Genomic DNA, 12,128 nt, shown 5'->3' with positions numbered 1-12,128 from the left:
TTAATGGGAGGAGAGTTGCACACACAGAAGGACAGCTTCTGTGAATGCAGCTGTGCTTGCCTGGATGAAAGCTCCATCAGTGAATGGAGCAACAACATTGTCTCCCATCCTGTGTTTTTTTAAAACTTGCGTTCCAGTTGCACTCACATTTGAAATCCATTACCTGATGTTCCAATCCTATAGCCATGAAACAGTGCACTGAGTGCCTTGCATTGATGTAACTAAAGGTGTGTCTTCTCACTGGTGGGGCAAGTTAATCTTGCCATGTTGCCTGCCGAGGTGAGCTCTCAATATGTGCAACCCAATTTTAAGCACATAGGGTTGCAGTTACACAGCTGGCTCCTGCGGTGCTTGAAATCCCTTTTGGATGCTGCGCTTGTCTCCGTTTCTGTCCCAGATGCCACACCCTGCCTCTTTTCAGTTGTCAGCTTCATAACAACTTATGATCATGTATGGTGATTTTTATGTTTTTGTTACTGCTAATAGTGGCATTCGACTGTGCTTTGTTAGTTTGCCACACTTGTCATAGCACTGCAAATGTTTGCTTTTGCAGTAGCTTATAGTACCAGGTCACAAGACGCTGTATTTCAGAAATATTAATATTATTATTAAATTTATGTGCCGCCCTTGCTTCCAAAGAAGTCTTAAGTAGCAAACTTTTTTTAAAAAAATAACAACAATTTAAATATTCTGAAATCAGTTCAGAACACTCAGATACCTTCACAGTTGCTAATTTCAAGTTTGTCGGGAACAGTATATTTCAGCCATCAAAATACCTGAGCAAACAGGAAAATGTCTGTTTCATGTGAGTGAAAAGCATTCCAGGTATCTTGAACTGCACTTGATTGCATGATTAGACCCACCTCCATGCATTTGCCTACCTGTTACCACCACAGCACTGCAATTTTTGTTCTGCTAATGGTAATGCAAGAGTTTAATTTGGCCTTATTGTGTCAATTTAATCTTGTGCAAGCCCGACTGCACAAGCAAACCAAGCAGTGGTTTTGAGCAGCACAGGACTGGTGTGCAATCCAAGAGGTGTGCCCCAATATTGGAGTGCTCTTGGATTGCTTTGCTTGGGCCAACCCTGGGAGCTAGATGCTTGGTGCTGCTTTAATTATTAGTGTCTCCCTAGTCAGTATCCTTGAATAATTATCATAATTCCCTTGCTTCAGTGTTCTTTTGGTTGTGACAGGCGTAAGATTGCAAATGAAATATTCTTGATGGGGCAGAGGCACTGAAGTGTTGAGTCTGGAAAGATGATTGAGCAAATAGTGCAAGTGGCTCTCAGCAGTGTTTGAAATTAGCCAGGTACTTTTTGCGCCTGGCTTTTGACTACTTGCAACCAAGCGAAGATGCCTGGGCACCAGGATAGTGCCTGACATCTGCACCATCTGGGGATCATTGGAGTGTTTACATACAGTAATACCCCCATCCTGTAGAATTCCATCAGTTATATTTTTATCTGCACAATCGGATTGGATTTCTGGAACCAAATTGCTTTTTCTGTGCAGCCTGAGCAGGAGCAGTCACCATTAAGAAAAAGAGGTCTGAATAGGCCAATATATATGTGGACTGTCCCTGGGAAAAGTGACTTTTCTTCTTTATCATCTGAACTAGCTAGATGTTTAACTGAGAATCAATTAATCAAGGGCGGTTCACAACAAGACCACAACATATAAAATAAAATCAAAAGCAGTAACCCATCATTTGAAAAATAAGACTTTAGAGTTGTCTTGTCCCCAAATGGTAACTAGACAGTCCATTTTGGTGATGCTGCAACCTTGGTTTAAGGACCCATTTGACACCTAGAATATATACCTGAGTTTCTAACACTGCTCTCCAGATGTTGTTGGACTCCAACTCCCATCAGCCCCAGCCAGCATAGCCAGTGGTCATAGGTGATGGGAGTTGTGGTCCTCTGCAGATGTTGAAAGGTCTCAATTAAAACATCCACAGGGATATTGTGGTTTCATGTAACATATTTACATGTAGTTATGCAGTGGAATACATTTATGTTGAAGAAATTCTGTTACTGCAAACAGTAGAATAGAACAAAAATAAACAGCATAGGGGTCATATCCAGTTGGCTTTCCTCCCAAGCACAGTAGCCTTCCTCTACTGCTCTACAACAAAGTGTTGATGGGCCCAGTGGTTCCAGGAAAACGTGGCAAATCTTTCCCTGGACTGTCCTTGTCTTGTGGTTGATGTCTTCACATTAGAATTGGAATCTGAGTTGGCTGAATCCACAACCTTGTAGCCAGGCCTGACTTGACATATTCACCAAAAGGTACAGAATTAATCCTACCAGATCAACTTTCATTACAGAAGATTCTGATACATAATTAAAATATAAAGTGGTACCTTGGGTTACATACACTTCAGGTTACAGACTCCGCTAACCCAGAAATAGTGCTTCAGGTTAAGAACTTTGCTTCAGGATGAGAACAGAAATCGTGCTCCGGCGGCAGCAGGAGGCCCCATTAGCTAAAGTGGTGCTTCAGGTTAAGAACAGTTTCAGGTTAAGTACGGACCTCCGGAACGAATTAAGTACTTAACCCAAGGTACCACTGTATTCTGTAATGTGGCAGAAGTAGTTAATGTGAGGCACCAAGGAAGGCTAACCTGTAAGCCATCTGCTTCGTGGGGCTGTATGGTTCTGCATAAGCAGAATTATGTGTGTCTGAGCTTCCCACTTCAAAGAATATCTGTGTAAGATTTCAATTCATATTTGAGTCCAGTGGAATTCAGGTTAAAGCATCACAGAGATGATCCCTTATTTAACAAACCGTATTTTGTGTCCTGGATTCCATTTCACCTATTTCTTTCCCTCTTTTGCACAGTCGTTCAGCTCCAGTTACATGGACCAAATGAACCACAACAAGTACAGTGTCATTTATTCGACGCCAAACATGGTGCCCAGTAAAATCTACCAGATTTCGGAAGGGTTTTGTAACGGAGTGCAAGTTGAGCCTGTCGACCTCACAGTGAAGCGGAGCTCGCCTCCTTCGTCAGGAAGTTCTCCTTCTCCTTCGCCCCTGAAATTCCAGCCCAGGAGAGGCTCGCCTGGATTAAATCTGCCCTCACCCAGCCCACCAATGAAGAAACTGCAGCCTTTCACGATGCCATTAACTATTCCACCGGTAATGGCAGCTCTTTCTCGCCATGGACTTCGAAGCCCTGGGATGCTTCCAGTTATACAGCCCGTCGTAGTTCAGCCTGTCCCTTTTATGTATGCTCCTCCCCTTCAGCATCCTATTATGGTGTCCACGGTCCTTTCAGAAGAGTTGGAAAATCCAAGTAGCATGCCAGGTAAAGGTTCTGGTTTTTGTGGACTTCCCCATCCCATTTCTTATTTTTTAAAAGCTAAATTAAAAAGGAACCTGATGTTCTGGTTAAAGTCATGCCACAATCTCTCATGGCAAAACTGCTTCTGTTTATCCTTTTACAAGGGGATACGGAAGATAAATGTTTTCAACTAAGAGCAGGCGAAGTAGATTCCTACTTCATGGACCCAGGCATTTACCGTATTTTTCGCACCATAGGACGCACCGGGCAATAGGACGCACCTTGTTTTAGAGGGGGGAGAACAAGAAAAAAAAATCTCCCCCTCTCGGCCCAGCGCCCCTTCAGCGAAGCGGCAGGAGGCGCTGCGCAGAGAGGGGGAGAATTTTCCCCCTCTTGTTTTCCCGCTCTAAAACAAGGTGGCGTTCAGGCGGCTACCTTGGAAGCCTGGAGAGCGAGAGTTTGTCTAGGTTTCAGGTTCCTTTCGACCTGCTCTTTGGGGCTGGCGGGGCAAGCCCACCACCAGCCCCAAAGAGCAGGTCAGGGAGCAGCGGAGAGGCTGCTGCCATAGTCGCACGTGACCTCTCCAGCCGGGAGAGGGTCGCGGGGCTATGGCATCTTCGCTCCATAGGACGCACACACATTTCCCCTTCATTTTTGAAGGGGAAAAAGTGCATCCTATAGAGCGAAAAATACGTTAACTCTGCATAACAGGATGTGGGAAAAACCGTGAAGCCAGCCAATGCCTAGCTCCATCCTTATTTCAGACGTCGTGATATATCGGTATATTGTGCTGTTTAGCTGGTGATATTATCACGACGTTGAAAACCATGTATCGTCCAGCCCTAGTCCTGACCTCCTTGGAGGAAGCAAGGGCAGTAAAAAATGCAATAAGTAACAGTGTTTCGAATGCAGAACTTACCAGCCTACAAAATATATTCAGCAGTTGACTATCTTCCCAGGAATATCTTATGTTAGTTACAGGCGGCATGTAGAAGATGGGGAAATATGTTTATTTGCTGTGTTTGTTTTTCTTGTAGTGTCTGTTATAGAATCTTATGAGAAGCAAGCCCTAAGGAAATCTATTAAGGTGGAACCAGGCATGGAATCTCCTAGGAATGACTACTATCCTGAACAAATGTCCCCTCCGCTGATGACCTCATTGTCGCCTCCTCAAGCAATGCTTCAAGAGTAAGTAGCTAACAGGAGTCTTATGCTACCTCATTTGAGCATAATAATTAATTGCGTCCTCATCGTAGATTGCATTACCGTGTTGCATTCGATGCAGGGCTGCCCTGGAGACAGCAGCTAGTGCAAAATGCAGCTGACAAGGCAGAATATTGCATCCTATTACACCACTGTTGAAAGAATTGTGCTAGCTGCCATTTAGCTTCTGAGCTAAGTCCAAGGTGCTAGTTCTGGAGTACACAGCCCTATGCAGTTTGGGGGTCAGAATACCTAAAATACAGGGTTGTCTCTTACACCCAACCAATCATGTAAATTGTCTTTTTGGTGCCTGTTGAAGACTTTTTCAGCCAGCCTTTTTAGGAAGAGACTTTTATCACAGTTGGTATCTGAATTTATTTGAAATTGTTTAGATTATATACACACACATTGTTTTTATATATGTAGTTGTTTTGCATATGGCTTTTTTTGCAATGTGAAAATGCTTTGAGATGCTTTCTAGGGTGTGTTTCATAAATCAGTTGAATAGCAGTAGATGATCTCACATGTAGCATGATTTAGTTGGGTTTATAAAGAGATAACAGCTCATTCCCTTTCTCAAAGGAGACAGGATAAGCTTCCCTGGGAAACTTCTTCAGAGACTTTTAAAACATTGCTAGGAACCTTAAAAGAAGGTGACCTGTATCACTGAAGTCAAGCTAATGGACACAGCTACTCTTGTACCCAGAACAATTCTTTATCCCCTCCCTCAGGCCTTCCACACACCCCTTGACAGAAAAGATGGGAGATCAACCTTTCACTATCAGTTGCAAGACATCTTGCATTAGTGTAACTGAGTTGCACTGGTGCAATAAAATATCAAAGAAATGTGCAGATGTAACATTTCAAAACTTCGTTTGTGAGATCTGTACCTGCTGCAGTTAGAGATGTTGTAGATTATACTCAGTTTAGTTGTGGTATTTAAAACAAAAAATAAAGACACCATGCGGTCAAAAAGACTTTAAAAAAATCAAATTTAAAACAAACCAGGTAATAGAGCCTGTGGATTCTCTCCCCAGTCCTTTTATTTTGGCAATTTGGCTCGGCTCTCTTACTTGAAATCTGGAGCTATTTGTTTGGATAGATGGCAGAACTTTGGTCTAGATAGGGTTTGGTTCTTTTTGAAGTCTGTGTGCCCTAGTTTTCCTATTAGCTCTGCACCATGATAAGTTACCAAAAACACTCTTTATTAATTGGGCTTCATGACATAGTTACCTCTGATATGTTGATAGCTCTTCTACATTATTCCTCCTCATATCATCACTTGTACCACATACAGTTCCTTTTCTTAAAAAAAAAACCCAATCACTTACTGAAGTCCCACTTTTTTTAAAGACAGAAGTTCTAGGTGCAGGAAATAAGAGCTGGGGCTTTCTGCTTGCTAATTAGAAATAATGAATGGCTAGCTGTCTTTTCTATAAACGTGTACGGATACAGAACTGCCCAGCTGTTACTGCCTGCTTTTAAGGGTTATTCCTAGGCCAAATGCTCTTAATGTGCATAAATGTGCTCTGGTGAGGCCACACACTTCCAACTGATGGAAGCCTAAGAGTCGATTTTTGACATCCTCTGGGTGTGGCACATACAGACTAAACTCTACTTTTAGTGATTGACATCAGTGGTGAGGAGAGACCGCACCCTTATGCCAGCCCTAAACAGGAAATTCTTAATTGGTCTCTAGGGGAATTGAGAATAAAGCCTTTTAAGAAAGAACTGGTGAGTTTAATAATGTAAAAAAGCTGTGAGCCAGCTCATTTTTAAAATTTCTTTCCTAAGCAGAAGGAAAATATGTCAACAAAAGCAATAGACGTTCACTGGAAGCACTAACTGAGAATTTGGAAAATCTAAATACAGTATGCTTGTCTGGGAAACAAGAGCCTCATCTTAAAAATAAACGAAAAAGCCTAGCACGCTCTGGAGATTTTTGTTGTTCATCCCACAGAATGAATAAAACCCCCAGCAGGGAAGAGAGCCAAAATATTACCACGAAAGACCATGAAATTTGCTAAGCTTGCTTGAATTCTTCCACATGCATGTAATGTTGTTTAGGCTGCCAAAAGACAGAGGGGGTAGTGAATAAAGGAGTTCTGTGGTCTAACATTAAGGGCGATGTAGCTAAGCAGATTTCATCGTTGACCTGTGGCTTAACTTCATGCAGAAATCACCCTTCAGTTATCGTTCAGCCTGGTAAGAGGCCTTTACCTGTGGAATCTCCGGACACGCAAAGGAAGCGCAGAATACACCGATGTGACTACGAAGGCTGCAACAAGGTTTACACTAAAAGCTCCCACCTGAAAGCTCACAGAAGAACACATACAGGTATGAGGCAGATCCAAAGAACACTTGTTCTCTTGTCACAACCCAACTCAGAAGTTTCTAAGGGGGGAAAAATAGCTCCATTATCATACAGTGTTGGTTCCTTGGCAGATTAAGATTACATTGAGACCTAATTTCTGACTGAGCCATTATTATGCCGGCACTTTTCCTATAGATGTAGAAGTGAATGACACAGAGTATTCTTGCACAAGGGTCGTTGTGGTGCTCTGGAAGAAAAGGAGTGGTAACAGGGGGGTGGTAATAATAATAATAATAATAATAATAATAATAATAATAAATATCCTGCCCATTTGGCTAGGTTTCCAAGAGATATAAAAACATAACAAAACATTAAACATTAAAAAACCTACCCTATACAGGGCTGCCTTCAGATGTCTTCTAAAAGTTGTGTAGTTCTTTATCTCCTTCATCTGATGGGAGGGCGCCACCACCACCCTCTGCCCGGTCCCCTATAGCTTCACTTCTTGCAGTGAGAGAATCACCAGAAGGCTCTTAGAGCTGGACTTCAGTGTCCGGGCTGAACATTGTGAGTGGAGACCCTCCATTTGTAGTATGCTGTTGGCTTTTATAGTCCCTAGGAACTTCAAAGGTCAACACAAATGAACATGAGCCACTTCTAATTGTAATGTAAAGGTTAGGGATGCTTTGATTGGCAGGACAGCTGCATCAGCCCAAGTTGCTGCTAGAACTGCTGTAGCTTGAATTGAGCTGTAGGAATGCAAAATGTGCGTGGGGAATATATACAATTTAATTTGACTGGAATGGTTTTGCTCTAGCCATGGGGTCGTAAATAAAGCCATAAAGCAAAACTGACCGTGGCCCTGTCTACCCATTAATTATTGGCAACATGCTTGCTGTCAATAAATGCTGTTCCACCACTGTGGCGCTCCATATTTTGTTTTATTGGCAGTGTATCATGTGTCTTGCTCAGGTTATTGTATTTTCATGCCATGGCAGTGTCACTTATCCCTTTGGTGCCAGGAAGTAAATGTGCTGTACAAGCAGTGGCATTATCACTTCTTGTATTTCCTTAGTTTCTTGAGTGGCTCAAATTAAGGCCACCCTACCTCTCTGTAACATGTGTCACATACCAGAAACTTTCTCAGTCTTGAGACTGAAGCTTCAGATATGTAAAATGTGGAATACTTGCCTGTATTTTTAATTATTTACACTTCAGTCCAATGAATATTTACTCAGAAGTAAGCCTTGCTGTAAGGGACGCGGGTGGCGCTGTGGGTTAAACTACAGAGCCTCTTGGGCTTGCCGATCAGAAGTTCGGCGGTTTGAATCCCCATGACGGGGTGAGCTCCCGTTGCTCGGTCCCTGCTCCTGCCAACCTAGCAGTTCGAAAGTACGTCAAAGTGCAAGTAGATAAATAGGTACCACTCCGGCGGGAAGGTAAACGGCGTTTCCGTGCGCTGCTCTGGTTTCGCCAGAAACGGCTTAGTCATGCTGGCCACATGACCCGGAAACTGTACGCCAGCTCCCTCGGCCAATAAAGCGAGATGAGCACCGCAACCCCAGAGTCGGCCACGACTGGACCTAACAGTCAGGGGTCCCTTTAGCTTAAGCCTTGCTGTACTCATTGGGGCCTATCCCCTGGCAGGTGTTAAAGGATTTTAGCCTTGGTTTTTTGTTTTCTTTGGCACACACTTTTGCTTCTCTGAGTGGTGGCTGGTTTATTTTTCTTATTTTTCTACTGAATGGCCCTGGTACCACCACACCCTTCTACATCATCACTAAATTTGTCTTGGATGCAGCATTCTCTCTACAGATCTTGTTCTCTGTTTCTGAGCTCTGTTCAAGGATGGCTCTTTACTCCAGTGAAGGCTTTCACAAATAGAAAGGGTGCAATTTTCACAAATTCCCCTTTTCTCCCAGGCACTCTCTAACCCTGTGTAGCATGCTGGCTTGTGGGAGGGAAGGGAGAAAACAACAAAAATAACCTCACCATGGGCAAATAATGCCCATAGGACTGAAGAGCTTTCAGAGAGATGAAACTGAATGTAACTCAAGATTAAAAGCAACAGTTAGGGCTCGTGGACAAGGTCAGTTATGGATCAAATATAAAGACATTCTAAGGCCCATTTTTAATCCAGAGAAACCTGTTTTACTAGAACATCTGGTGTAAATGTAAAAATATCCTGTAGTTTTTAAGTAACAATGCTGTTGACAACGGAGGCTTGCTTTTCTTATGTGTTCGTTGTGTAAAATGAAAATATGTTCCATGAGTTTTTGTTTTGCTTCGGTTTTTTAATTGCCTTTCCCCCTTCCTTTTTTTTCTTTTTTGGCCTCAGGTGAAAAGCCTTACAAATGTACTTGGGAAGGTTGCACATGGAAGTTTGCTCGATCTGATGAACTAACACGGCATTTCCGGAAGCATACAGGAGTCAAACCTTTCCAGTGCCCAGACTGCGACCGTAGCTTTTCCCGCTCCGACCATCTTGCCCTTCATAGGAAGCGCCACATGCTAGTCTGAAACACTCTTCCTTCGTCTCTCTTCATATTTCTTTTCATTTTTAACCTGTGCATTTTAAGTTGGATTCAGCGGGCCTGAATCTCTGGATTAATAGCCTTGAAACCTTCCCTATGGTCAGTAAGAGATGTTTGCTTGACCCTTCTTTGCCCATGCCACGGGTCAGACCTACAGAATGTGAACATTTTTTTTTTCCTGGGGGTTGCTAAGCAAACCCTTGCTTGCCAGCATGCAGATTAAATTTCTGTGAGACTTAAGAGATCTTGTAATCGAGCTGGCTAGTTTTGCCATTTAATTAACCAGCATATGTCGATCATAGTCACTGTTGTTGGAAATCCAGCCTGCTAGTCCTTGCCAGAGACTCTGTACCCTGTAAAGGATGCGTGTCTCCTTTTTATGCTCAGCAATGCAACGAATGGATCCTTTTCCAATGTGGTTGGTTGTAGAAGCATGTTCCACAAGACACTTTTTGGATGTGTTTAAAAAAAAAGAATCCTCAAACTGGGAGTGAATGGAACAATTTTTGACTGATGAGTGGCTGTTTATCAGCAGAAATGTTGTCAATGCATCATGTTGTACATTGCCTCTCTTTTGTCTGTTGTGTAGAATGCTAGCTTGTGTTTGCCTGGATAATAGTGCCTCGGTAGATTCATTAAGCAAAGACCTTCTTGTAGTGTAGTTATCTGTGTTTTGTGTTCAGCTGTATGAATGGAACACACATGGTACTCGTATGATGTGGCATTCGATGATACATGCAATAATCTACCTCACTGAGGAGGTGTGGTAGGTATATTATTTTCTCATCACTCCTCTGCATTTCCTGTTGTCTACACAAGGCCTCTGGTCCTTTCCCTGGCACAGTTTAGAAGCAGCAACCTTTTCAGCAAAATGAACCTGAACTGCTGGAAGGCACCACCATATTCCTAAGATAAGTGAGGAAGACAACCTCTGAATTTAAGCACTTCGGTAGATCTCAAAATTTGAGTATCACAAATGAATACTCATGCTAGTCATGCTAGGAGTGGTAAAATATACAACCAAAAAATAGTTATTTAAAAATCCAGCATGGTTGATACTATTCCATATCCTCTAGAGATTTCATGGAAAGATTTGAAGGAAAGAAAAATTACTCCTTTCACCAGTGTGCCTACGAGCTCTTGTTAGAATTATGGGTCATTTGGCTTTCATATTTTTAAAAATGGAGATAGATATATATATTGAGGCCAGCAGCAATAAGGGGAACGAACAACAGAGGAAAGGAACTCATAATGTGCTAGGAAACACTTTATCGAAATCAACTGTTGTAATCAAATGCATTTTGAGTTAACTACCCTTTCAGGAGCAACTTCTTTCATTCAACACTGTCAAAGTAGTAGTGTGCTTCTACTGTTTCATAAACTGTGTTGGGCTTCCATAGTTCATTTCTATAAACTATTTTCTAGCACTTTTTGTAGTCCTGTCTCCTCTTTTCTTCCACAGAAAAATAAAGTACAGCTGGGTGCTTACTTAGCTTGGTGACTCTCTCCCATTGAAATCAGATGTAACGAAGTAACTGTGGCTGGATCATGGCCATCATTTTTTGTGTCATGCACTCTGTATCTGCACACCTGTTCTAGATAGGCCTTGTACATTTTTTCTCAGATTCAATTTGGTTTGTAAATCCCAGGTAACTTAAGATTGATTGAGGCTGCAATCATTTACACACTCATGGCAGAAAGCAACATTGGCAAGCAATGGGACTTATTTAAAATTAAATGTTATATTAAAAAGTATAAATTCATAGCAATAAAGGTTCAAACACTGAAAAAAGAGCAATAACAGTGATAAAGAGTCTCTCCCACCCTGCCCCCTTCTACTCATCATGGTTCCTTCCATCTAAATTTCATGCGGGATTGAATTCATCTCTTCTGTGTTCCATAACTAATAGGCAAAAAATCATGTGTAGATCATCAATTCAGTAACTTCATTAACTAAGGATCAGTTTAAAAAGAGGTACAAATAGGGACTTAATTTTCTGAGTAGACATGTATAGGATTGTGCTGTGACATTTTCTTCCCTTCAAGAAAGCATGCACTTTCCCACTCCTGAAAGGAAAACGTTCACAGAACATGTTAGAAGGCTGATAAGCAAGAGTTGCCACTTAATTAATGGCAAGGAAGTTGAGGCAGGCTGTCGAGAACAGTATCTTTGTTGAATGCAATAATAAAACGTTCTGCAGAGTGACAGGTGCAGAATTCAGCTTGTGAGTTGCTATTGTGAAAACAGAAGAATAAAGGTAAATTTGGGAAGGAAGAGAAAGAAATGCTTTCTACATTTCTTTAAACTTTAAAGCAAAACCCAGAAGTATTTGAAACTTCACCTAGTTGGATGTATAGGCGCTTCATACAAATTTAATCTCTCTCTAGAAATTAAACTGACAGAGCAAGGGAACTGTTGCATTGTTCAGTGTAATCAGTCACGTGTGTATGGTGGCTGTTTCACAATCAAACCTTGCAAGAATTAGGAATGTTTAAGACCAGCCTGGAAATCCAAAGAGACATCCAGTTAAAAGTGTGGCACATTTTTTTGCTTTGCTAATAGCTAGTTTAAACCAGGAATAATTGTACTGAAGCATCTGCAACCCATTCCATCAAAATATAAATGGAGCAAGAAAAAACCTCTCTAGTGTTGCCAAGCAAATCTGGGAAACACATTATTTTCTGTTGTGTTGACACACTTAAACTACTCTGTTGCTAACATGGAAAAACACTGAACGTGGAAACTTGATGAGATTTCTGAGTGTCAGCAAAACAGGAGTGGGAACTGT

General features: G+C 41.9%; 1 protein-coding gene across 2 annotated transcripts in view; it reads left to right on the top strand.

Annotated features, from left to right (window-relative positions):
• KLF3 (KLF transcription factor 3) overlaps positions 1–10,766 on the top strand; it is a 39,603-nt gene extending 28,837 nt beyond the window's left edge. Inside the window, exons 3-6 of one of the 2 annotated variants that reach the window (XM_079989830.1) lie at positions 2,844–3,312; positions 4,326–4,476; positions 6,668–6,828; positions 9,144–10,766. In XM_079989830.1, the coding sequence (XP_079845956.1) occupies positions 2,844–3,312; positions 4,326–4,476; positions 6,668–6,828; positions 9,144–9,325 (963 nt within the window). In that variant the 3' untranslated portion in view covers positions 9,326–10,766. Of the gene's footprint in view, positions 1–2,753; positions 3,313–4,325; positions 4,477–6,667; positions 6,829–9,143 lie in introns of those variants that run through there. The other variant, XM_079989829.1, reaches the window with a different exon arrangement.
• The last annotated feature ends 1,362 nt before the right edge of the window (positions 10,767–12,128 follow it).

The sequence above is a fragment of the Podarcis cretensis genome (assembly GCF_951804945.1).
Source record: "Podarcis cretensis genome assembly, chromosome: 9".
In the NCBI taxonomy this organism is placed as follows: domain Eukaryota; kingdom Metazoa; phylum Chordata; class Lepidosauria; order Squamata; family Lacertidae; genus Podarcis; species Podarcis cretensis.
This window is presented reverse-complemented; position numbering and strand designations above follow the sequence as displayed.